General features: G+C 41.8%; 1 protein-coding gene across 1 annotated transcript; it reads right to left on the reverse strand.

Annotated features, from left to right (window-relative positions):
* Positions 1-95: 95 nt before the first annotated feature.
* Positions 96-27,641, reverse strand: LOC133278977 (ovostatin-like). The gene is given in 36 exon segments (XM_061472305.1): positions 96-614; positions 1,217-1,290; positions 1,634-1,739; positions 2,562-2,630; positions 3,160-3,250; positions 3,525-3,649; positions 4,040-4,255; positions 4,830-5,050; positions 5,314-5,479; positions 7,171-7,245; positions 7,569-7,725; positions 8,049-8,130; positions 8,647-8,823; positions 9,716-9,799; positions 10,622-10,673; positions 11,126-11,244; positions 11,587-11,710; positions 12,983-13,211; positions 13,713-13,809; positions 14,416-14,548; positions 14,873-15,043; positions 15,439-15,588; positions 16,269-16,414; positions 16,910-16,967; positions 17,482-17,709; positions 18,069-18,227; positions 19,947-20,056; positions 20,260-20,371; positions 20,734-20,845; positions 21,625-21,709; positions 22,281-22,449; positions 23,713-23,733; positions 24,573-24,625; positions 26,352-26,508; positions 26,800-26,983; positions 27,520-27,641. Coding segments are annotated over 35 exon segments (4,422 nt in total). The 3' UTR covers positions 96-614; positions 1,217-1,228.
* Positions 27,642-27,661: the final 20 nt, after the last annotated feature.

Here is a 27,661-nt window from a genome sequence, read left to right on the forward strand (position 1 = left end):
CAGATCAAGGGTGTGGGACCAGGTGCTTACCAGGCCTGGACTGAAACCTGCTCCTTTCTTCACCCTCTTTTCTACTAACCACGATGCAGTCACTCTGTGATGTCCATACATACAACCCTACTTTTATGCTACAGGGGACAGGCAGCACCCTGGCAGGGCTGTGTAAAGGTGAGAGGCTGTTCAGCAGCTATGAGCAATGGGTCCTGCTCTCTGAAAGGTGGAGGGACCGAGTATGCTGCATATTACAGTAGCTGCCAGCGGTTATCAGCTGTAGCTGGGAGAGGAGGCTGAGTGGTGCAGGCAGGACAGATGTGTGTCTCTCTTCATCCTCTCCAGTCATCAAACGTAACATGTGGACTGTCATTAAAATGTCTGTTCTGTGACGCTGAAAAAAGCCAATGTCCAATGTAAAAGGGAAGTTTATTGACGGAAAGGTATACATGATTATGACATGGATGTAAAGACGTGTCATGAAAGGAAACAGAGAATCAGACACTAGCTCAAATGATGTCACAGACTCCCACTGTGATTAGTAAGGTGAAATGGCCCTTCCCAGCACTTAATGACAGAAGAAAATAGGTTTCTTGACCACTTGTTCAACATTTATGATGGTCCTGTAGGGGAAAATCCAAAAGAAAATAACCTCAGTGAGAACAAACCATCAGGATCTAAAATATGGTTTCAGGTACAGGGTAATCAGCCCCTTCAGTGCAAAACAGACAAATGCTGGACCAAAGTCTGGCAGAAAACTGTGTGGGATATGTGGGATATATGCCTATACCCCTCCGAAACTGCTCGTGAGATAGCAGTCAACATAACTGCTGTGCTGAACCAGGACAGGCTTTCAAGGATGGCTGTAGGGAGATTATTCCTTGCTAAGTATGTATGCTTTTGAGGAAATCCTGAAGATATTTCCCAGTCTTTCCTTTATTCTGCACTTTCACTTTCATTCTAGAGGCTGAGCTCTTCCCATGAACAGTAACATGGTCTTCTCTTGGAGTCCAATGAGCATGTGTCACCGTGACAGGACTTGTGACAGCATGAGACAGGATCTGGCCACTGTCTCTGGCTGCTCTCTGAAAAGCCTGGTGGTGACCGCAGAGTCCATTTCCTCAGAAACAGTTATTGCTCTCTTCACCATGCCCATCCTTCTGCACGTGCTGCTTTATACTTTACCTTCTCACCTGCTTGGGACTTTTGTCTGGATTTCACTTACCTTCTCTAATCATTAGTCCATTTCTGCAACAGCCTCTTTGCAAGGTGACATATACTGAGCAACAGCATACTCTTCTGGAGAAGAAGGAAATAAATGTTCCTATTAGCCTGCAGACCGCTTCTGGTGACTTTCCCTGGATGTAGGTACACCCCACGCTTGCTTAAACCAGAGATCCTTGAAATCTCCTTCATTCTGGCTTGTGAATTTTTGTAGCTTTCTAGTTATACCCACTTGTCACCTTGAGCATAAGATCACAGAAGTGAAATAAGTCTCTCCCCTGATACTAAATCCAGATCCTGATAAGAGTTCAGAGAAATCTTAGGTCCAGGAGGTTCTGTATCTTCCTTAATGCATGCAGTGCTTCTGCTGTCCCTGTCCCTCCCCCAAGCTTCGTACTGCTTAAAATCAAAGACTTACCAGTTTCATAATAATCATAGATCTGCACAGAAGCTGGCTTGGGATGGGTCACAACAAAGTCCTGCTCAACTGAGAAAGTGATTTCTTTCCCTTTCTTCTGCGAGATCTGCGAATGGAGGGACAAGGATCACATAAGTTTTTTTATTTCTGCAACACCATCTGGAGCAGACAAGGGTGGTAACTGATAGATTGTGTATTCCAAATCCCACTGATGCCACACATACACATGTGGGACATCCATTATCTGAAATATGTTTGGAGTCCACAGTGAAACTGAAGTGAAGAGTTGTAGTTTTCCTATCCTGCTTGTATTACCTGATTCTGTAGTTATTACACATCCTATTGTCAGAGAGTTAAAAACAGTCCCAAAAGAGTAAGCTTAATTCTCCAGTGGTCAGAATGATAAAGTCTGGTATTCCAGCCCCACCACTTTCAGACATGAGCTTTATGCGCCACCAAGAAACTTATGGGAACCAATGTACATCACTGGGGTATTGACTTTTGTTAGTCAATATCAGCATAAGAGATATAATGAATATCTTTCCAGAGCAGAGCAGTGTTTCATGTCCTCTTGGAAGCACGGAGGTTTATGACAATCCTACCAAGGAGACATACACACAAAGAGACATCTTTTCTGGTGTTTATCTGCTATTGACTGAAAGGAGAAGGAATTTTGATTAATTTCTATGTACTATTTTTTTATTAACTTACAGTTGCTAGCTGGGCAGGTGTCAGTTTGAAACTGTTTGGGAGTTTGGGATGTTAAATGCAGTTTGAGGAATAAGTAGCTTAGGTTTTACAGGGGAAAACTGATGAGGGAGGGAACATGGTACATACAATTTATCCAGTATATTCACACTGTAGGTGCATCTATTATATGCTGTTTGCACCCTTTGCAAAATTCAAATAAACAGCGATCAGAACTTACATTTTCCAGATAAAGGAGAACATGGTTTTTCTTGTGTTCTACTTGCATCACTGTATGACTGTCAACAAGCTTTAAAACAAGGAATTGGAGATAAATATAAAACATTAAAAAACAAGTTCTACCTCAGACACTACCACTGCATGGCTGCAGGATTCTGTTCCTAGCCAGCTATCAAGAGCTAGCAGCTGATAGAGACCAAATGATGCTATATAGACTAAGCAATTCCTGCCACTTGACTTCAGCGCTTCCCGGGGGCATGAGAGGCATTACAGTTAATTTGGAGAATTCTGCCTGACTTCGGTGTTGTGTAGTCTGGCAGATTTCCCACCCTTTCCCTACCTGTGCAGTGTCAGCTCCCAGTTGCAGCTGCCAGCTGGTCCAGGCCCAACCTGGAACCCTTCCTAGTTTTTAATCTGGGAAGGTCTGTGTAGTCACAGCTCCCCGTAGGGAATTCCCTCCACCCAGTAATGAGAAGTGCAGCCATGAAACATCTCACAGGGTTTGTGAGTGAATGATTCTTAACCAGGCTTCTGTTTTCATCAGGACCAGTCTTCTCAGTCCCTGGGGTGACTCATTTAATCTTGCTCCTATAGCTTACCTTATCCAGGGAAGACTTAACAGGAACAAAGCCAGAGAGCATCTTCACATCTATTATGAGCATGTTAGAGCTGCTGCGCTTCCCTGTGTAACTGAAACAACAGAGGACCCTGTCAGTCTGGACCATCCTTCTGGCCTCATGCAGCCAGAGGGAGGCACAAGCCCCTAGTATGAGGGGGCCAAGTATGTGCTACCACCATCAGTTACTGTCACAAAATCTTTTGGGATATTGTGTCTTACAGACTGATATCATCAACACATTGATCAGTTTATGATTCTTGACTTTATAAGCAGAACTGGATACACACAGCAATCTTCCCTGCATGTCTTGTCTTCTGTGCAGCTGGTTTGTTGATGGTGTGTTACCTGCTTATGAGGACAATATCAAATTTTCCTGGTCGATCCGGTGGGCAGGAAGCATTTGATGTCTGTACTGAGAGAGAAAATCCAAAGGTCCCCTCTGGAAGGTGAATACTGTATCTCAGTACTGTCTGGGAAAGGAAAAAGCCCTTTTATTCAAGCATGCCAATGTTTTTTCTTTGCATTCCAAAGAACTACTAGATGTAGTGAAGCTCCCTGTTGCCCTTGGGTTTACGTGGAAGATCTTTGTTTACATCATCAGTTGTGGACACACCAGACTTCTGCTCTTTAACAATGAAGGTACTTGTACCTTCCAGAAAGAGGATCGGAAAGGACTCCTTTCTTACCGTGCTGTGACTCCACAGGAGTCAGAATGTAGTATGGGAAAAAGAGTTTTAAAATAGCTTACAGCAATCGAATAATTAGGAAAAATGAAGAGAAATCAGATAGAGAAACGTGAAAAACATGGCTGTATCATGTGCATGATGTGAGGCACAATGAAGGGGAGAGTATACACCTACTTGCATAAGCACACATCCACTGCCATTCACTGCTAGTCTGTATTTCCCAGAGACCTCTGGAAGGGGAGTCTGTTGCAGCAGGAGCCTGTTTGCATTGTTGACAATAAATACTTTCTCAAATGGCTTTTGGGAAGTGATCTTCACTATGTTTTGCATAACAGGACTGTAGGTGGCCCCACCATAAGCAGCGAGGGCTTGAAGAGCAATGACTGTGTCCTGAAGGAAAAGAAAATAATAAAAGGCAATTAGCTACACAGCATGACCGGTGCAGGGAGGTCGAAGTCATGGTTCCAATATGAAGCAGAGTCGCTTCATCATGGCTAAAGGAACCCTGAATTTGTGTATCATTCCAGGGTTCTCATATATAAGGAGCCATTTCATTTTGGCATATATGTTTCAGGGTGGAAGAAATCTCTCTACTCATACGAAGACCTCACAACAAAATCTGAGCAATAGAGTTTTTCATAATGGTGAAGCATGTGTTTTCTAGGGACCTACAGAGCATTTCTTGGTCATATAAGAGCCGGGACTTGGTGTTTTCTAGGCCCATCCCCAACACAAGTATCTGTATTTGCTGCTAGTCAAATTACTCTTGTATGGCATTAACCTTTCCATAGTTGAGAAGAAGAGGGGGGAAAGTATTTTGGTCTCTCAATGAGAAAGGTTTGGTCTCTGTGTTTGAGACAGCAGATACAAAAGAGAAATAAGACTAGGTAGTCAAAGCCCCACTGGCACCTTGAACCTGCCCCAGTTCCTAGCACGGTTGGGGATTAGAAGGGAGTTTTGGCACCTGGGTGGAAGAGAAACCTCCATAGGGATTCTGCTGCCTGATGATCCACTGCACAATCCCTGAGGCATTTGTGAGATCTTCTTGATTTCGGTTGGGTTTACAGAGCAATGCCAACAGCACATAGCTGGTGATCTCAACTTCAGCTGATGGGGCATGGTCAAGGAAGGAAGGAGATTTTTCTGATGGAGACCTCTTCTCCTGCTCCCAGTGCTGTGAGCCATCTGAACAACAAGAGGGTGAGGAGCAAGCAAAATGGTTTATAGGTGACACTGCTCTATGCTGCCTCAGAGACATACTGTCTCCTGAACTCTTTTTCACAAGTACTCTGTTCAGAGCAACAAATGTGCTGTAAATTAACTCCATAGATTGTGGAGGTTGGTTTAAGTGCCTATACTCTTGTTATTGTCAAGATTAGACCACATACCAGCAGAAAGATCTAGTCCCTCTTCCCGCTTCCGAAATTCCCAAATAGGCTGAAACTCACCAACTTCCTTTGCTGATTTCTGTAAGTGTCTGAGGAATGAGTCACATTTTTCTGCCTTTCCAGCCAAGCAGAAAGCATAGGCCATGAGTGCCTGAGTGTAAACTTCACTGATATTCTTCTCAGATGCAGCCTCCAGGCAAAAAAAGGCATTTCGGACTACAGGATACTTTAAAAAAAGATAACAATAAATAAACCAGTAAAACCACATGAGTCTAATTCAGGACAGTGGTCTTCACCTGATCAAACATTTATTTTCTTTAAACCTGTTCTTCATCTTGTCTCTATCACAGCAATAAGAATGGGACTTCAGTTTGTACAGTGACTTCAGGAGAGAGAATGCAGAATTTTATAAGCAGGGATTTTGGAGGAAATATTCAGAAAAATCAAGTAGTATTTCAGTGTGTTCTTAAAGATGACTGTCTATAAACAGAAGACCATCCTGTTTCTTTCACAGCTTATTTCTTCTGCTTACTTCTATGATAATTGTAGAATTAATTAAATGGTTAGGGTTGGAATTGACCTTGAGACCATCTAGTTCTAACCCACCCTACCATAAGCAGGGGTGCCTCCCACTAGACCATGGTCACCTAAGGCTCTGTCTAGCCTGGCCTTGAACACTGCCATGGATGGAGCATTTACCACTTCTCTGGTCAACCTGTTCCAGGACCTCACCACCCTAACAGGAAAGAACTTCTTCCTTATATGTAACCTGAACTCACGTGTTTCAGTTTAAACCCATCACCCCTTGTCCTATTGCTACAGTCCCTGATGAAGAGTCCCTCTCCAGCACCCTTGTAGGCGACCTTCAGATACTGGAAGGCTGCTATGAGGTCTCCATGCAGCCTTCTCTTCTCCAGGCTGAACAGCCCCAACTTTCTCAGCCTGTGTTTATACGAGAGGTGCTCCAGCCCCCTGATCATCCTTGTGGCCTCCTCTGGACTTGTTCCAACAGTTCCATGTCCTTTTCATGCTGAGGACACCAGAACTGCACACAGTACTTCAAGTGGGGTCTCACAAGAGCAGAGGGGCAGGGTCACCTCCTTTAACCTGCTGGTGACTCTCATTTTGATGCAGCCCAGTATATGGTTGACTTATTGGGCTAATAATTTACTCTGCACTTTCAAGGTCAAAAGCCTGTTGTCTTGAGCAAATCTAGCCTAGTAATCTCTATCATCAGTGACTCTGGTTTAATTTTAATATAATTCTGTGGAGTCATACTAGGTTTACACCAAGCAAAAAATGTTCACAGTTTGACTCTGTGTCCTTGCTAATGCACTAATCACGAAGGTCTTCAGAAAGAATATGACAAATTGGAGGCAGAGAAACTCATATATTGAAATCTAACATCTCCTCTGTAGTCTCCTTTGTACTGGCTACTTTTTAAATAAGGCAGATGGGCTTTTCACTCTGATGTTTTTCATCCAACATAGCTTTTAGTTCCATTTATAGATTTCATGGATTTACTTACAATAATTTACTTTCTTGACTGAGCCATATTTGAGGCTAAGCCACAGTGTGTGTGTTACTACTATTTATTTTTTTTTACCAGAAAGTAAAATGTGTCACTCAGTGTCTTGAGGCTCTCAAATAGAAGATCTAATCCTGATCTGACAACTGAGGTCTGAGTTGAGGTCTGACAATTTCTACATGCATGCTGGTGGCTCTCCCACATCTCTATAGATGGAGAACTTCTCTATCACAGCAACTAGTGCAGATACTGAACACAGTCATATTTCCTGCAATTTCTCTCCCCCTCTCTCTCTCTTTACTATCTAGGCAGTTTTTAGGAGATGCTGGAGCTAAGTCAACACTGGGGACCAGTTTCAGCTGAATAGCAGCACCTGAAGGTCTCCTTACCGAGCTGGAATGACCAGCTTCTAGCATGGCAATGGTGACGTAGGCAGAAAGTGACAGCTCATCATTTACTCCTCCCTGAAAAAGACATGGAGAGAGGAATAATCAATGAATAACATGAGTGAGAAGCTCTTAAATAGCTTTCAAATCAAGATAAACCTGTTGCTGTCTCCTCAAAAAACATCACTCTCTCAAGCTTATTGCCCTGTAACCCTATCTCAGGTGCTCAAAGGACAGTGTGGGGAAGCTGACTGAGCAGAAAATAGTCTTTGTAAATGGCGGAAAGTTAGTCCTTGGCAGAGGACAAACAATAGGAGTAAAGTATAATTTTTGACTGTAATGGGAGAGCATGTTCTTAATGAAAAGAGTGTAAATTTGACCATGATGTAATTCTCTACAACCTTCAAGGCATTGTTGAAAAGTGTCCCAACACTTCGGAAACAGCCATCTAGCTTCTGCTTGCTTGCCAGCCACATTAGGGTTTGAGCCTGGACATTTTCATCAACATAGATGAAGTGACTAGCTTGTGCAAATGATTTGTAGACAAAGGCAGTGAGCCTGCAAGGGAAAGATGAAGTTGTGAGATGAGGACTGGAAGTAGGTACAGAAAAAGTCATGCATAAGCATGAAGAGTTTCAGCCAACATGTTGTTGGCTTGCCTTCTCTTTTTGTGCTCCCCAGAAGACAGTAGTTAAAGGAGTGGTAGCTATATGGGACACAGGAAAGGTGTCCTGCTCACTCTGGGGCTGATCCTAGCTACAGAGCACTGCAGTGCATTGGGGTTCATGGGAGACAGCAGGAGACCAAACCAAAATGTCAGCTGGGTCATATAAATTCAATGCGAATTCATCTCTGAGTCATTTCTACTCCCAGTCACTCACCAGGTGTTCCCTTCTTTATCTCTGGTGCCAAAGATACTGTAGGACCCATCGGGATGCTTGTATGACAGCTGCTTCTGGTAGCCTGCAGACACAAGGAAGTGGAAGTGTTCCCTAAGTTAAAAACAAAACCCTGTTGTGTTTACTATCAGATTTACCTGAAACCACAGTAGGAAAGAGTAGAAAGTCCGTGTATATCTACCAACCAGCAGGGGATCCCAGCGGGAGCTTTGATGGAAGCATGGACCATCTTGTCCTGCAGGAGCACTGAGTCACAGGATAGGCAGAGCTGTATCAGCTCTGTGCTCTAGCTAAGCTAACATGATTAGGATACATGCTGTGCCTGGGTGGAAAAAGAGAAAAGAACTGAAAGACAGAACCTTAAAGGAAACATAACAGCTGAGCTTCAGAAAAATAGGATAAAGGAAGAAAGAAGATTAAGCAAAAATAACAAGTGTCTTGATCAGGGCAGATCTTTGGGTCACTGATCTGTGCTACAGCAGCAGAGCTGTACTACTAGCATAGCCACGCTGCTGCTTCTGCTCACTGGGCCTCCATGGGAATTTCAGCATACAGTGTAAGGGAAGCACAAAGCTCTTACCGCTCACTAGGTATCCTATGGCCTTGGATTTGATCTCCTCACTCAGTTGTCCTATCTTATTCAGATAGTCCAGGACGTAGATGTTGGGTGCAAACAGGACCATGTTCTGCTCCCCACAACCGAACGGCATCTGGAGGAGCTGGTGCACATTCTGCATGGCAGTGCCCATGATGTCACCTGGGGAAGAGGAGATGCCAGGGAGGATTAGTTCAACTCATGGCCGCTGAAACAAACAGTTATTTCCATTCTGTAGGCAGAGTCATGGAAAGCCTAGCTCATGTTATAAACCTTTCCAACAAGCACGAAGCTCTCAATGCTGAGTGCTTTGTTCTGTTCTGCTTTGCAGTCAGCAAAGAAATGCCTCCCCTGTCTGTCCTTAATTAGTCTAAATTGGCCGCATCAGAAATGTTGTCTATTGTAGTGCCACTTCAAGCAGGTGCTTATTAGAAATGAAAAGAAGAACTTTCAGAAAACTTCTGTTTCCAGACGATGGAAGGGGAGCAGCCTAGTAATACTACAGTGAACCATGTATCACAGAAGTAACAACTAATGCTAGAAAGGAACACTAGTTATGTAGATGTATCATAGACAGCTCCTATTTTTATGAGAGATAGCACAGACCCAGCAAAAGATTTCTGGAATGAGCTGAAATCACCAACATTACAAAGCAGAGATTATATGACTAGTGAGCCATGCAACCAAGTCCTTTTTGGGAAAAGACTGAAAAGATTCCATTATCACAGATGTGCAGATGGGTGAGTGGAAAAAGGTCATACCGGCATGAGTCTGGCTGATGTAGGTTGAAGTCATAACCCAGAACTATGCTACTTCAAAGCAAAACATTCAAATGCAATAAATCTGAACAGAAGAGTGAAGAAAGATGTAACTGATATTTAATCTTAATTTCTCTGATACAGCAAAGAACATTCCTGGACAAGATAAGAATCAGTCTCTTTGCTCAAAAGCTTCCAACCAGTGAGTGGAAACTCACATTTTGAATCCTGAAAAAGCTTTCATTTTATGTTTTTACATTTTCTCTCTTTTCATGTTTTATTAATCATATATTTACCAACAACAGAAAAGGAGGCTCTGGCTGATCCTTCCACCACATTTGGAGGTAGACTTAGAGGAACATCTTGAATAACCACATCATCTGTGGAGAAAAATATTCAGTATCTTGTGGTTGCTTGTATGGGAACATTGGTTATAGCAGTGAAATGCTCCTGGTAGAAATTGCGCAGCATGAAATTGTGCAGCGCAAATTTGCACACAAGAGGCACCAATAGATAGGAGTTCACAGCTGTCACCAAGGACATCAACAGAGAAGGGGGAACAGAAAAAGCAAAATTGTGAAAGCCAGGAAAATAGTGCAGTAACTGTCATTGTTGAACAGAAACCAGTTGAACAGGGTAAGGCTGGTGCTCACAGGCCTTAGTGTCTGCGGACTCTGGAGATTTTTCCAGTGAGACTGTGAGGAGAGCTGGTTGGTGAGGGCCAGGGCTGCTTTTGTGCCTCTTTTAGTCAGAGCTTTCATGAAACCTTGGAAACCGTTTGCTGTCAGTACCAGAGATGATCTGGAAAGGAGCTTTACATTCCCTCTCCCATTCCCACTATAAGGGCAAAGCTGCAAGCTACAATTATCCTTCAAGTGGAGTACCGCAGTCAACATGAGTAAACTGAGTGAGTTTCTACAAGTGTATGAAACACAGGACAGATCTTGCACGAAAAGATAATCTTCATTTGATAGTCTCATAGCAGCCTTCCTTTAGCATCTCAGCACTGCTGGCTGCAGCAGAGACAGTGCCTACATGACATGCACCAGATCACACAAGAATTTCATGGCAGGGAATTGAACTGCAACACTCACACTAGCTGCCATTTAGGCAATTCCAGGAAAAAGGGGAGAGACAGCAACATTTCAAACTCCAGCCTTCCTTTCAGTTCCTCTCAGGACGGCAATATATAAGAACTTTACCTTTTGTACACACCAGGTAGTTTTGAGTCTTTTCCCTTCTGATTCCTTCAGGCTGCATGGCCATGGGAAGAAGAGACACAAGCAGAGAGTGAGAACAAAGCATGCAGAAGAAATGCAGTGACAGAAGAATCACCCTTCACCCCATCCTCCTGAATCATAAGACAGCTGGATTGAAGCAACATTTTACACGTTCATACTTGATGTGGCTTCCACTAAAAGGGAGTTCCCATAAGATGGAGTCCCTCATTTCCAGTTTCTCCTCCGCATGAGGGAGACATGCACTTACCAACACCCACTGATCCTCATGGAAGAGGACATCAGATGGGAGTGGACTTGGTCTTAGATTGAACAGCCAGACCCTGTCCCAGACAGATGAAGGTGGAGCCAAATCAGGAGTTCTTTAGGGAATCTGAAAAGCTTTTACTTGCTTTTGGCACTTCTGCTGCAATTTTCTTTCCTCATGGAAGGGATTACAGGGCAGATAGTAAGACCTGTCAGCAGTACCTCGACCAACAGTGCTCTGATCTGGGTATCCCTGTAGTCAATACTGCCATTCCTAGGTGCTTTGTCTTCACAAGGTTCAACATCCTTGGTCTCTGCAGTAATGCTGAATACTACATTACCTTAAATAGTAGCAGAAAATAAGAAAAAATGGACCTCTGTCATGCAGAATGATAGCTAAAGTAAGAAATTTCATCTGGTAATGAATATCTACAGATGTTAAGTAGTGCAACATAATGAATGGTTAGTCACTCTAGGTAAGAAGTAGAAAGAGAACTGAACTCTGAAAATGGGAAGGATAAACACACTGCAGTTGTGGAGAAGGTCTTTAGCCCAAACAGCTGGAAAGACCAGTAGCAGACCAAGTTCTCCAGGGTAGAAGAGGATTCAGTTTTTCAGGTGAGGTGTAAATTGATTAGTATCAATCTCAGGACAGAGAAAGGGATAAATTCAAACACACTTACCAATTTCTTTGGGAGAAATATTCCAGATGTAGGTCTTTCTTTGTTTGGCACATACACATCCATCATCCTCTGGGGAGATGAGTTTGGCCTGATAATCAAGGGAATCTGACAGCGAAACATTAATCTGAAAACAGACAGATGTGATGGGATGAACGTTTTGTACCATAGGTAAATGGTGCTTTACTGGTAGAGTGGGTGAGGTAGTCTCTTTTTAAGTCCAATATTAACAGTGTAGAGCAGGTTAAGGCCTCAGATGCTGGTGTTAGATGAATCACTCATTAGATGTAACCTTAGCAGGTTGCTTCTCATGACATTCTCCATAGAGATGTTTAATATCCTATGCATGCATCTGATTCCTGATCAAGACATTGAGTTATATTCAGTTGACCTGGTGCTAATGGTTTTGAACTAATTGGCAAAGGAAATCATTGATCAGTGTTTGTTCTGTTATTGTCGAAACACTTGGAAAACAAGGTTAAGAGATGAAAGACTCAAAAACAGAGGTTTGGGGTTTTTTTTCTAGGTTGTTTAAAACACTAAACTTTTTTGTTTTGTTATGTCAAACTGCTTGGAATAAAAAACATTCCTAAATTTTGTCTTGATTTTTACTTTTTTGCTGGTGATCTCCTTGTGAGACTGGAGGGCTAATTTTCAACATTTCAGCAAGCAAAAGAAATCTAGACTCCACATCTGCCTCTTTTTTTTTCAGGATTCCTAAATACAGCATAAGAAACAAGAAGCCAAATAAAAGATCCCTGGTTTTCTTTCTTCAGGTATCCTTTAAACCATGTGTAAGCTTTGTCCATACAGAAGTGCAGTGCAGCTGTGGTCTGGAACCAATTTGCCTGGAAAGTACTGAATATTGAGAGTACTGTCCTCCAGCACCTGGGAGCAATAGAGCCTTTAGCTGGACAAATACTCTGTAGAGCGAGTACTGGACTTTTGTGCGCCCTGTTTTGGTACTTCTGTGAAGTTTTGCCCCAGGGAGAAAGGGTTTGTCTGTTCTCCAGTTCCTGCTTGTCCTACTGTCTTATGTTTGGCAAGCACAAGCCCTTCATTTCCTCGCAGTTTCACATACATCCCTAAAGAAAAAACCCCACTTACAGCCATTGATGGCTTGCATGACTGTGGGTGATGAATGATACTCTGCCAAGCATTTGTTCCTTCCTCTATGGATTGTGAGACAGTTACTTACACACCCATCCTAGTCTAAGTTCACACAGGTTTCCCTCTGCTTTGTAGTGGTTTGGGAGGACAAATCAAGTCAGGATAATTTATGGTCAGATACAATGAGCAGTATGCCAATCAAAGGCAGGGACAGATCTAGTCACCTATACTAATCATTTTGCTGCAGCTTCTTTGGAGATGGAGTAAGGTCTAAGTAAGAAGTACACACCTGAATGCAGTGGTCAAGATAGTTGAAGATATTTGCTCTAAGCAGGAAATCTTCTCCTCGGATGATAGAGTATGGCAAGGTCAAGTCCACAAAGAAAGGCTGGAAGGCTTTCAGGGTGGTAGGCACAGCCATACCAAATCCAGCCAACTCTCCCACACAGAAGGCACTAGCCTTCCATTCAGTGATGGTGTCAGGGGTGGTATATGAGATGCTGGCTTTTCCAGTAGAGCTGATGGGAATGCATAAAGGATGACTTTAGAAAGGCTAAATTTCATATAACTTGCTTCTCAGTAGAGGCAATGGCGTTTGAAAATCAGAATTATTCCTGCTCCGTCTGCAGAAATCCCACATCCAAGTTCCCCCAGAATTTATCACCCAAGTCTTCTGAGAAAAACCCATTTGAAAGTTCTTCTGCTCATAATTTCCTTGAGTTTAGAAAGAAACCTCAGAATTCTTGCGGACAGACTCATATTTTGAATAGAGGTGTTCATTTTCTTAGGAAGAGTATATGACTTATGGTACACACATTTGGGAATAGTTATCTTTGGGACAGGGTAATTTTATGATGGAAAAGAGGAGGGCAGGTGGTCAGGTGATGATTGACAAAGCTGGGTCTTCCAGGCCAGAAGGAAAGAAGAGGTGGCAAGGAATTGCCACCTTGCAGGACATCAGGGGACATATTCAGTTAGTCTGAATAAAAAGGCAAAGAGATGGAAGAAGCAGTACTCACTTGATCAAGACTATATCCCAAATCCAAGTTTCAGGGAAGAATTCCCGAATAGTCTCAAGGGTAAGCCTCTTCCCACGTTCCTCTCTAGCAATTTCAGCTTGAAAGAGATAATGGAAATTTAGTGAAACCTGGGTCATGTAACAAAGACTCATAGAAAGGACAGATTCTAATACGCATGGGCCAGTGTGAAGGATGATTAGCATCTCTCTGAGATTATCTGTAATGCCACACAAATGTTGATTAATTTAACTAATGTATCTCTGAGTAAGGTATAATCTGATATCACAAAGAAAGAAAACATGACTTGAAGTCCTTTGGTCTCCAGATACGAGCAAGGGACCCAGGGCTAGAACTCAGGTCACTTGGCTCTTGTATCTGTTTGCTGTCCACACTGTTTCACTGTCTTTTCAAACAAGCTCTGGTCAGAAGGGAATCAGTGTTAGTTTTGTGTGACACTCAACACTTTTTTTGACACTTTCCAGCATGAAACTGGACATGAATCAGAAAGAAGTTTTTGGGTATTGGCCATTATCTTAAGCCACCTCATTTTGTGCTAGACCAGTATTAAACATCAGTCCCAATATGACTCATGAGTACTGTCCATGTCCATGTCCATGCCCATGCCCATGCCCATGTCCATGTCACATGAATACCACTTCATTTAAGGAGAAAGATAAAATCTCTTTCCTGTCACCTATATTACCTGGTGATTTGACATGGTGTGTAGAAGCCATGAATCCTGCATTCAAGAAATATGGTGGAGGTCTTAAAGACTCACTAGTACACACAACTGGTTGCCGAACCTTTGAGTTGGTAAAAAATTTTATGCCCATATCCTGTAAAAAACACACTTTTGTGTTAGCCATAACCATACTGTAGCTGAGGTTTATCCCATTCCTCCCACTTTCTCATTACTGTTTTTCTGACATGTCCAGAGACATCTATGCAGAGACATGCTCAGAGACATCTATGCTGAGACTTGTGGGAGTGTTATGCATGCTGGAAAATCACAGTAGACACCAGCATCAATTGAGAACAGATGTTGATGAGGATAGTTTGTCATGTATGAGCTTTACTAACAGCATTATTGGCAGAAATATCTAAAGCTACGTAAGTGGAAACTCACTTGAATAGTTTTGAGTAATGTACAGAACATTTACCCTGAGGAACTGATATACATCTGGTCCTAATCCAGACATTACAGGCATGTAATACAAGCCTTTGTGAAAGATGTTGTCAGATGAGACACAGGGGTCTTTGGGATCATCTTCTAGATTGAGCCCATTGAAGATATAGCCTTGAAAGTCTTGCAGAGGATGCAGGCTGTATATCTGTGAGGGGGAAGCAAACACAAAACTTGTTTGTATGGAAAGATCAGTCCCGATTACACCACCATGTGCTGCAGATTGCCAAAGCTGAGATGTTAGCCTGTTTGAAACAGTGCTGTTTCCTGGATTGAAAATTGGCTGAACAGCTGGACCAAGAGGGCAATGATTTTTGGCACAAAGTCTAGTTGGAGGCCAGTAACTAGAGGTGTACCCCAGGGGTCAATGTTGGGTCCAATCCTGTTCAGCATCTTCATTAATGATCTGGATGATGGGGCAGTGTACCTGAACTGGGAAGAGTGGCTAATAACAGTTGTTAACACGGTCTAACAATCTCAAGTGGAGAGACACTGAAATGAAGGAGTTAAAAAAAAGACAATGTGTTTGTTTGGGCAGCTTACCATTTCTGCAGACAGCTCTGTCTCAGACTTCAGGAGCAGCACGCTCTGATCCACTGCCCTCACAGCACAGAAGGAGTTGGCAGCAGTTTCAATGACTAAACTGACATTGGAAGCTGAGTGCATCTGCTTTGCAGAGAATTGCAACTGGACCTGAAATTTATCAAACAGATGTTGGTATGGCTTATCACTACTGCTCAGGGCTGCTCTGTGCCTGTGTGTGTGTGTGTGTGTGTGTGTGTGGAGGGCAAGAAGGAGAGTAGAATGCTGTTCTGTTAAAGCACAGATAGCCTGCCTGTAGAGATGCTTGGTCCCCACCGTCTCTGTTGACCAGGCCTCTGCTATAATGGGGGCTTAGGCAGGAAGCACACTTAAATTCCTGTGATAGCTTCAATAAAGCCTACCTCAAGTGATTTAAACTAAAAGTGTGATTCTGTTGCAAACTGCATTTTTCAATAAGGAAAGTGTAAAAGATTTGATGGTGAAGTGGGATAAGGCTGAAGTGTGCTCACTATGCTAAAGAAATGCAGCTTAAACCAAATAGGATGCTAACACAGCTCAAGAGAGGCAGGAACCATCTGGGAGTAGTATGGGTTTCCTAAAAAGTAGGTTTTAATGTTCAAAGGGGCTTTATCATTTGATGATAAGGCCAGGAGGTGGTGATAGAAGAGAGATACAAGGCCAAAGAGAAAAAAAGGGGAATGAAGACAGTAATGTTGATAGAAGTGGATAAAAACAAGAAATAAAACTGGAAATCTGTTATGAATGTGTGCACAAAGAATTTGTATTTATCTGGCCGCAGGTAAGACTTGCTGTATCCTAGTATCTCTCACCTTGTTTCTGAAACACCTCTCAACTGGAAATCGGACACTGTCTGCCACCAGTTCCTTGTCAGGGTGTAACATATACACCAGCAACCGAACGGCTGGAGCCATTTTCTCACTGACCACAAGTGGGATGGTGAAAGTGCCATTTTGATCTGTTAGGAAAGAGAAAGGGACCAGTAAGGAGAGAACTGCAAAGACCTCCTGTAGTAGTAGCCATCCTCAACTGGCATATAACTGTACCAGTTGATGGAGAAATCTGTATTTAGACAATAAATTGAAAAATCCTGGATTTGTCAGGAGGTGACATGCCTGGGTTTAGATCCAAACACTCTCAGATTTATTGTGGATTTAAATATGTCTCCACATTCAAACAGCCAAAGGCAGACACTTTGCATTCTTTATATTATCTGTTGGGAAGATCTTTAAAGGACACTACTTGACTCATATCAAATGATCTAGGTGCTGGACTAAATATGACTTTATGGTGATGTTAGTGGTACTATCACGGACACATGAATTGATGGAGAGCAATATATCCCTCCCAGTAGCTGCTGTATACATCCAGGGAGTCCTGACTTGGTCCTCAGTTCAACCACCCCTTCTTATGGTTTTTTAATGCAGACACATGAATTGGCAACTTAACTTACCAACTTGGATATTAACTTTGATTTCCCCTGCAAGGACAATCTTGCCTTTTGCCATGCCCTGTGCAGAGAAAAGCAATACATCTATATGTTGATAGAGGTTGGAGGGAGAAAACAGCAATTGAGTTCAATGTACGTGGACAGGGCAATCAAAGCATGTACATTGAGATGGTTCCAAATGCTTAAAAATCAGCCTTGGGACATGCTGGCTGCTGCCCCCGCTGCTGCTGCTGCTGGTACCCTTGTCACTGGTCAGGAAGCAAAAGGAAAATGAAGGGAAAGGGGAGGCAGGGAATATCGTAAAGAGTTTCTTGGAGGGAAGGGACAAGAATCCTGGCTTGAGACATTATGAAGGTGGTTCGTTACTATGAGATAGAATAACATGGCCCAAAATGGGGGTCATTTTCCCTGAGCAAGAAGTTCTGCCAGACCACCTCAGTGCTGTTTCTGTCATTGTGCTGGCAAAAATCTGAAAGCTGTAAGTACTCGCTGCTGTAATTGCTGTGGATGGACTGTCAGAAAGCTGTCCAGTCAAACAAACCATGCAACAAACCATGCAACAACCTCACACTCACCACATAGTAGAAGTTTATGGTGTTTATGCCCTTGTATCCCTCTGTGTTCAAAATGTAATGCACAGTGATCATCTTTTTCTGCCCACAGGTCAGATCTTTCCACAGAGGTTCAATCCTCACAAAACTGCTAGTCCAGGAGTAGAAGCGCGGGATGGAAAGAAATGCATCGGGGTAGGAAGGCTCTATCCAGCCTTCAGAGTAGCACTGGTCACTGGTTTTATAAGTTGCCTGAGCAGGAGAGGGCATGAGGAAGAAAAGGAAAACAAAACACATGTCATTATCACATACTGACATCAGAATGATCAGGTGATAGAATGCATCTATTTCAGAATTGCATCTAAAACCAAACTGGTAAGAGAATAGTAGCACAATGGCCTTGCAGCCTTGCACCAGCCATTGCATTGCAACAACTTGGGTGTTTTTCTAACTGCTTTTATAGTAATTTTTGAGACCTCTAGAATACGAAATAATCCAGAGAAAGCTTTATTTTTATTACCAGAATTCAAGCCTCATCCCATCTTTTTAGGGTTCAATTTGAGAGCAGTCATCTCTCTTTGTGTCTCTGTTCAGTCTCGTTTGGTACTCACTTTTAGATTGATCTCAGGATCAAACATTTTGGATGTGTCAATGCTAAACTCTGCAATGCCATTATCATCAGTGGTGAAGTTGGCTGTGTTCTTGTTATTGACAAATAGCTGAATAACCTCACTGGAAATAGGTGAGTTGTTTTTGTCTACCAGCTTGATCTGTAGAAGAGAATGTGAGACATGTTCAAGCATGTTATCTTTTTGTTTGTAGATGCTAATGTTTTGTGCTCCCTTGTTCGCCAAACAGAATTGCTTTTTTTAATCCCTTCAAAGCAATACTTAAGAATTGAAATGTCTTTCTTCACATTCTGGCATCTATTTCAGCTATCTTATGAGTTTTGGAGCAGGATCTTCTTCAGCATCTTCTGCATCCTTGATAATGTCCTTTGTGGAGCAAGAACTTATGTCTCATCTCTTTCCTGATCAGACCCCTCTGGCTACACATTTCCAGCTTAAAGATATATCGCTTTTCCTCCATTTTTATCTTTGCTAGTCTTGAGAGTCTGCTGCTGATACTTTCAGTATCTGAAGACCTTTCCTCCAGTTCTTTGTTTTAAACTCTTTTCTCATCCTGTCCCCACTGTTTCTGCTGTTCATGTGTTAAACAAACAAATAAAAGATATCAGGCACCATCAGATAAATTCTGGGTTGTTAGAACTGAACATTCATTTTAAGTTAGGTTTTTGTTTCATTTTGTTTTTTTCCCAAAGAAAGATGGCAGAAGTAATAATATATTAATTACAAGCTTAAGACACTGACTATCCTCACTGTCCAGAAACAGCAGAGACAATGACCTCTGAAACAAAAATAACAACAGAGAGCTAGCAGTACTCAGAGTGATACTGATTTCAGAGGGACTGAATGCAACGAAAGTAATGAATACAACATACGTCAAGCACACACATTTCACAGAGCAGGGAAAGGCTATGAATCTTATGTGGTGGCACCAGGACGGACTGGGACATGCTGCATTTTGAGAAAGTATGAGTATCAGTGACTTGGAGACAATAGTTCCCATAGTATGACATTCAGGGGGCAGGGTTTTGCACAAAAGCAAAGAAGCTGCCTGAAGCCAGCAGCAGCAGCTTTGTGTCTGAGATGTGACTTTCCAGGCTCCTACCAGATGTCTTTCAGCATGTTTAACTTCTACACCTGCCAATGCATGTGTTTGAGGAATTCACTGTGGCGCCTTGCCCCATGGGAGCCTGCTGATCCCCTTCCTTCAGTAAGGGGTGATAAGGTGCACAGCAATCTGAAGATCGGAGTGGGAACCAAGTAAAAGTTATACAGACATTTTCTCGAGGGGAAAAAATAATCCTTGGAAGACAATCTCTTCTCTCCTTTATGTGCTATCGGTAAGATATCTCCTATCCTTTCATCATTGAAAAAAAAAAATGAACTGAAGGAGAAAGATTTATCCTTACCCTTTAAGCCAATGACAGTTATGTGGGATTTGTCACAAAACATAAAATTATGAAAGAGCTTTTTAAGACAGAAGCTGTTATTTCCTTGATTTTTTTTTTTCTTAAATTCCTCTCACTCTTTCTTCCCTTACCCCCAGCGTTTTTATTAATCTCTAGCTGTCATATGATGGTCAGTCCTGAAGGGAGAGGCAGTAATTTATATCAAGCTAAAAATGCAAGTTAGAAAAGTGATAGTTATTGGATTGTTTTGATTCAAAGTATTTCTGGCAAAATTAAACTCAGAATATACTAATACTCTTCAGTATTTAGACTTACTAATAGCACACTGTATGCAAAAAGGAGAAGCGGGGAGAACACCACCCACCTCAGACAGTGCCCCAAATGTTCCTATTACTCTTGTCATGTGATTGCCTGTCAGTCATCTTCAATACAAGCTCTCCACACCCTTACTTACCTGTCCAAAGTAAGGAATTCCTCTTCTGTAGTGGCGATCGACATTCTCAAACTGTATACTGGTCATCACCCGAGTTATGGAAATAGCCTGAGTAGCTGTGAGTTGCAGGCCTGTAAGAAATGTCCAAAGGAAGACACATTTTGTCTTTCATATAGCTTCAGAGTTAGAGTTTGCCTGGAGATGGTTACTATCTTATAAAAATGGATTTTCTTCAGGAAAACATCCTTGTAGTCAGCAGGCAGATGCTGAATATCTCCTACTCCCCTTTTGACCACACCACCATTGCAGTTTCTGACTGTCTAGAAGGTATTACCTGTTCCTTTCTCTGTGACAATAGCTTTCACATCAAGATTCCTCATATAACCAATGCGATTTAGCTCAAAGATGTTGGAGCTGAAAACCTGGGAGAGGCAGCCAGTCTTCAGCTGGAATAGGAAATAAAACAATCCTGTCACCAAGGATCACAGCTTGCAAAGAATGCCTGCAATACACAGGACCCTTCTTTAGCAAGTGAAGTCTTTTCCTGACACTTTTAACATTATTTATACTGGACTGATGGAGGTATCACTGTCTACACTTTTCAGACGGGAAATAGCCGTGAAGAAGGAACATGTCAGACCTCCTTCAGGCCTGCAGGAAACCAAGAGAAATAAGGTGCCCAGAGTCCCTAGCAAGATGAGTAGATGAGGTGAAGGATCAAAGAGAGAAAGAAAAGTGTGCTGAACAATGGGAGAGAAGCAAGAAAACAAGACAGAGGACAAAGAGGAATAACAATTGTGTATCATACATCTTTGGTAAATGATTGACAAACTGGGATCTTCTTGCATCTCCCATGAGAATCAAAATTCCTGCACACACTGAGCTGGACCTTCCCTTCAACAGGCTGGCCATAGGTGTACCTATGGAAAAAGGAGTCCATGAGTGATGACTGAAAAATTGACTTAAGCTAACATATGCAGGAATAGATCCAGGACCAGAAGTGAGCTGGGAAGTCAGAGAATGGAATAGTTTCACAGGCTTTTCTTAACTCTCCTCCTGTTACAAAAGGTAATACAACTCAGAAGCTGAAATATTAATAAGTTCTACCTCATCCCTAAACATGAATACCTCTATAAGCATGATGGACAGACATGTCTACCAACCAAATTGTGACTTGTACCCACTCTTTAGGTTCAACTGGGTTTCTAGACACACTAAAATCAAAGCAAAACTCCTCATACCTGCAAGAGGATCAGGATTTCAACCCTGGATTCTATATTACAAGATCGTAGTGTTACAGTAAGCAAGGTCCTTCTGAAGGACTAAGCTTGGAAGGCGTGGTTAAAGACAGCTGGAACCCTAAGAACCCCACTAGAATTCAGTGGTGTTCTGCTGTATGAAGGTCTCCATCTGAAGTGGGTTACTGGGAGTGGACACGTCCTCCTTTATCAGGAGAGACCTTTCAAAAGATTTATTCAACTCACCAAACACCAGTTGGAAGAGAATACTCTTACAATAAATGAGATGAGCGCACAGGTAAAGGAAAAGTTCCAACCACCAAGTCATCCCTGACCAACCTCCAGCCTCTTCTGAGGCACTATTCATTTTAGTCTCTTGAGTAAGCCTGTCTCTTTCCCCAGTCCTTGGAAAGTTCTTGCTTTTCAGCATATTTCCTAACTACTCTGCACCTGGTACTTACACTCCACAGACTCTCACAGTAAACTCTGAATCCAGGACTGTAAGGCTTTCTGGTGCAGAGACTGTGACATCAAATTTTGGCAACACTAGGACAGAGAATGAAAAGAATAAAAAAAACAACGCTGACAAATTGCAAAGTTGCAGGCCTTCCTGAAACGAAAGAGAAAATGAGGATAATATCACTAGTGTTAGTGCACAGAGGGAATGGGATCACAGAACTGGGGTGTCAAAATGTTTGACAAGTGGCCTGACCTGCAAAAGCTCACTAAATTATTTCTACAAAGCTTTGAAGAGAAAACAGAGCTTCTGAGGTGAATCCTGTGATGTCTAGACGCCTTACAGAGCTTTGAACAAGAAAGTTTATGGACATGTCTGGAAGAAGGTTAGTTTGTCACAGCGAGTTTTGCAATCAATGTATTGATTTGTTATGCAGATTATTTTCCTGGCTGAACCTGTGCAAAATGGTTAATTTCTCCTATTTGGCTTTTTGTTGTTGTTTTTTTTTTTCTTTTCCCTCTCCAGTTCTTAATGACAAATGATTGAAGTTCCATTTGCCAGGAAGCTGTTTGAAGTTTCAGCAGTCAAAAGGTCTGATTGATAGGGGCTTATATCTAATAACGTTTTCTACTCTAAACAAAACCAATGGGTGGCATTTACCATATTCCTCCACAAGGAATGAGTGATTTGTTTTATCTCCCGACTTCTTTGCTACTATAATTCTGTAGTTCCCCAGAATAGGCTCTTCAGTTAGTGGGAATTCGATTTGGATAATATACATCTCTGACGTCACATTTTGCCACTGAAAGATCCTGTTGCCCTGTGGATCCTGCAGAAGAAAAACAATACAGACTCTTATCTTTTTTTCCTTTTTTTTTCCTTGGAAATCTTCTGCTACTGGCACACAAAACCAGAAACAAAAAAGAAAGTAGGACAAGCTGTTTTAAATCATTGTGGAAATTGCTTAAGGCATGTGTATTGAGATAAATTATGCCTTGGTACTCTTATTGCTAATGTTGCTGGAGTCTCATCTCCTGATCTCAGATTTAGGCATCCTCTGCTAGCCTAGGTATTGGTCTCAATCATCAGGTGATGTTGAACAATACTGCTGTTCCCGGCTTCTTAGTGCATGTTGCTCTATTTTTGCATCAAGAGAGGAGAGAAAGAAAATCCTTGTACTCCCACTTCAACTGAGCTTATCCCACACAAATCCTGCCCTTTGGCATCCCCAGCTTTTTTCAGCTGCTGGAAGAAGGAAGGAAGCAGTTCTTCTGTATTCACTAGGGTGTCATTTACCTTTTAGCATGAGTTATGCTAGTTAGACTAAAGAAGACTCACACCATTTCCCTGAATTCTTTAAAGCACTGGCTGCAGAAAACACACATAGAGCTGAAAATATGTATATTCCACTGCAAACGAAGTAATGTCAACTTAGCTTCATGGTATAACATGAAAACTTGCAAGAATACTATCTAGACATGAACTGCAACTGCTATTTTAAAAATCCTTACAAAATGCAATTGAAGTGCTAACATAACCTGTAATTAATGTGATGGTGAGTTAGTGGCACAGGTTGCCCAAAGAAGTGGAAAATCCTCCATCCCTGGCAGTGTTCAAGGTCAGGTTGGGCAGAGCCTTGGGCAACATGGTCTAGTGTGAGGCATTCCTGCCCATGGCAGGGGTGCTGGAACTGAATGATTTTAAGATCCTTTCCAACCCTAACTATTCTATGATTCTGTGATTCTATGAGTTGTATCTACAGCCTATATTTATTCATAGATTTCAGAACACTTGATTTGTGAAAAGCTAGACCCAAAAATAAGTTGAGAAAACTGGTGGAGGTGGGAGGGAGACAAAGGTAGGCATAAGAACAGTACAACTTTTGACTGCTGAAGTTAATATAGAAATGTTTTCCATGCTACTAAAGCTCAAACAAGATCCTGGGATTTTATGGAGTTTCTGTTAATTTTTTGGCAGTGTACCTAGGAGCAAGATTTGTCTGAATGTAGACACATACAAACCAATGCAAGCATGTGTGCCCTAGATTTTATTTGTAGATGAATAAGACAGTACAAAGAGAAAGAATTCTTACCTGAACTGCAATCAAGGGGTACTGAAAGAGGAATAAACAAAGTGGGAGAAGAGATTAGATGGCTGAACAAACACAAATTATTTTTCACCAGGACTGTGAGAGATGCATAATCAATAATCAGTATAATGCCGTTAATCAGATATCTTCATTGCTTACTTTAATCAGTTTAATAGAAGTTTTACTTCAATAAGAACATTACATAAAGAGATCAAATGAGAATGTCAGGGCAGCCTCTGATCTTACTGAATTTAGTGCAATCCCAGAGTAGCTGAGTAAGTGGAGTTACAGAGATGCATGAAAACCATGACTAGGGCTTCTTTGATTTTATATCCTAACTCTTCTTATTAGCATCAGCTCTTTTGGTAACACTCTGATGTCTTCTGTATTACAACCACATGAGGGGAGGCCACTAAAGACCTTTCTATCTCTTGGCTTATGCACTGTGAGCATGAAGGCAGCTTGCTGGCAATGCAAAGAGTGCCTCTGATGAGATAAACAATTGTAGGAACAACTTTCATTTTCATTCCCCATTTCTAAAATGGACAAAGTAGCAGATGGGTGACTTACCAGATTTTGCAAGCAACAATTGTTGTACAGTAATAGCAAGAGACTGAACCGTGGGCTTTCTGGTCAAAGCTAAAATAATGTCTGCTGTGACAAAGTGAAGGGGGTTTGAGCCTCTTCCCCAGAAACAGCAAGAGGTGTCATGTCAGGAATCAAGCCTACTACACTCATGTTAATTCTTTGGCATTTAGTCTCTGCAACATCTTATTTTAGCCACAGCAGCTGTTTACCTAAAATTTGAGAAGCAGTTGTTTCCCAGCAGTTTTAAATACAGGGGAATCTTACTATTTACTCACCATCTCCTGAACAGGTTTAAAATTGAAATCCAGGGCAACAACACGAAACATCACTGAAAAGACAAGGAACAGGCTGTTAGCATTAATTGTAGTTTATTTGGCTGAGCACAGTGTTTTGCATTCATTAGAACTCCCAGTTTCACTGGAGCTTCTAAAAGTCCCACTTGCACAGATTGCAGCTAATAAAATTCACCTGAAGGTAAAAGAATCCTACAAAGACTTTGCTGAATGGACTTTTCCCCAGTATCAAGTTCTCACATTTGTTCATGAAGGTTTGCTTAACCTCAGACAAGAACTGCTGTGCAGGTCAGGCAGTCTTAAGTGACAGCCATAGTTCTTTCAGTGACCATGTGCGTGATGCAAACAAACTTGTTCCTCTTCATTTCCCCATATCTAAAGCAGGGTTTGTTTGAACAGAAGAAAGTTCCAAATATCACTGGAAGTAGACGAGGTGTAAGTTTTTCCTAATGCAGTGTAATTCATCTTAGTTCAGTTTGTTCTCATCTTCTACAGGTTTTTGTTGGGTTGGGTTGGGTTGGGTTTTGGGGGTTTTCTTTTGTTTTTTTTTTGTTTGTTTTTTTTTGCAAAAGGAATACTAAAAGGAGAGCAAAGAACTACTCTAGTGAGAAGGCTGGAGAGCCAACAGAGGTTGGGACAGCTGACCCAAATGACCCAAACTGGCCAAAAGGATATGCCATACCATATGATATCACGTTCAGTATATAAACTGGGGGTGGAAGCTGGCCAGGGGCTGCTGCTCAGGAACAGGCTGGCCATCAGTTGGCAAGTAGTGAGCAACTGTAGTTTGCATCACTTGTTTTGTATATTCATTTTTTTATCATTATGATTACCATTGTCATTATTATTTTCTTCCTTTTCTGTCCCATTAGGCTGCCTTTACCTCAACCCACGTGTTTTCTCAATGTTACTCTTCCCATTCTCTCCCCCATCCCACTGGGAAGGAGGGTGAGTGCTTAGTTGCCAGCTGGGGTTAAACCACAACAGCAAAGAAAAGTATAAATGTGTGTTTCCAAAATATCCTTAAAAAGCATTACCTTTCCATAATTTAATTTAGACTACTGCTTCTCCCACCTCAAAACCAAGACATCTGACAACTGATAAAGCCATGTTTTGTGGACAACTTGGTTGCATCATATTCTGATTGGCAAGCTTTCCCTCAAGCTATGTGTCTATGTAGCTATAACACATCCCTACGTAAAGCATAGCTGATACAAATCTAAGGGCTATATGATCTGGCTGAGCTCTGGAAAGAAGTATTATCATAGTGTTTCTTATAGTGTTCTAGCTGTGTGTTAGAAGCCTTAAAGCCTAGGAGTAAATTAAGGAATGGAGAAAGATAAATGGTTCTTTGCATACATGGAGCTCTGTTCAATTGCCAGATGAGAAGTATTCATAAGGGAATAGGGTAAGTGCAGGAAAAACAACAATATAAAGTCCAAAGCCATCAGAACCCAGAAGGTAAGTAGCATGATTTTGTCTTTAAAGACATAGAATTAATTTTAAAATAATGGCTTTCACTCTTTATCTTTAGACTTTGATGCTGACCAGCATCAAAGGAAGGGCAAATAAAATGATAGATACCATGGGCTGCCATGTCTCCTGCCATCCTGAAAGTGACTGAGCTCCACACTTGTAATGGTCTTAACAGAAACTCTGAACTGCCTAGACTGTAGCTCAAACTGAAAACACCAGGCAGAGAATTTCTGTCTGAAGATATTGCTTCCTAAGAGACATGTTATAAACTAAATAGATATTCACCATTCTGTCCAGGTTTATAGATGGGTTTGTCTGTCTGCACGAAGACAATGCTTTCTGCGTTCCAGATCATCACTGACCGCCGCTCTTCTAGGCTGACTGTGGTACCCTTAGCAGAGAAGGAAATGAAAGCCAATGGGGCAGAATTGACAGGAGGAATCTGTAAGGAAAGAGGAAAACAAGGGGAGGTTGTTAGTTTTGAAGTAATTTGCTCCAGAACCTATTGAACACCTATACCTGTGGCCTGGACTCCTAAAAAGAGACACCCCTTTCACTTCCATCACCTTTATCACCTTCCATCACTTTTCTTGGGCCTTTGTAATTTTTTGTTTATTAAAAATGCCTCCTTGTCTGTCACTATATATCTCTCCTCTGCTTCCTTTTTTCTTCAATAAGTCTTATTTCACCTCACATTTCTTTTCCACTGGGAAATTAATTAAAATTAATTTACCGTGAAGTTGAAGCACTGGAGATCATTACTTGATGTCATGGTTTTCTCAAAAATAGTGGTATTGACAGCACCATATTCTAGGATGACTCTGATGGATATTGTCTCGTTGAGGTTAAGGAGCTGCAGGCAAACCTGACCTGGAGAGTCAGTTTGGAGGACAGCAGGCACCATCAGGACATACTGCCTATGAGATCCAAACATGAAAGTGATCACACCATAGAAAGAGAAGAAGCAGTCTCAACAAGATGAGAGAAATACAAAGTATTGTTATTCCATGCCCACTGATTAGTTTAGATTAAATATAGGATGCTGTGCCAGTGCCCCTCACTCCTGCCCTGCAGCTCCCATCTAACCCATCCCTGGTTAGATCTAACCCAACCCACAGCTCTGCCAGTGACCCTAACTCTTGTCTTTTTGTCCTTTACCTGAGTCCTGGACTCACCTTCTTTTAGCAGAATACACTGCTGTTACTAGTACTATTGTTCTTTCTGAACATGCTTGTCAACTTCTATAGAAGTTCTGCAGAAGGCAGAAGGTGTGCTTCATATTAAATGAGAACCATTCACTTCCCATCTACATTCCAGTTTAACTTAACTCTCCAGATATAAAAGATTAGTCATGGCAGTATTTATTACTTAAAGTAAAATTAGTGGCACTCATTTTAGCATTTTCTTAAAGCCTTATCATAAACAGTATTAGCAATAGTATGATAGTTCTTACGGCTCAGGGTCCTTTGCAGCTGTTACATGCAGGAGAAGAATAGCCAAAAGAAACTTCAGCCACATTTTTCTCACTGGGAGACACAAGAAAGAGATGAGCTCTCATCCCAAGAAACAATTCATTGCCTACTAGTTAAACAGTT

This window comes from Pezoporus flaviventris, unplaced genomic scaffold, assembly GCF_033815535.1.
Source record: "Pezoporus flaviventris isolate CSIRO_AGI_PZ_B2104156 unplaced genomic scaffold, CSIRO_AGI_Pfla_v1 ptg000070l, whole genome shotgun sequence".
In the NCBI taxonomy this organism is placed as follows: domain Eukaryota; kingdom Metazoa; phylum Chordata; class Aves; order Psittaciformes; family Psittacidae; genus Pezoporus; species Pezoporus flaviventris.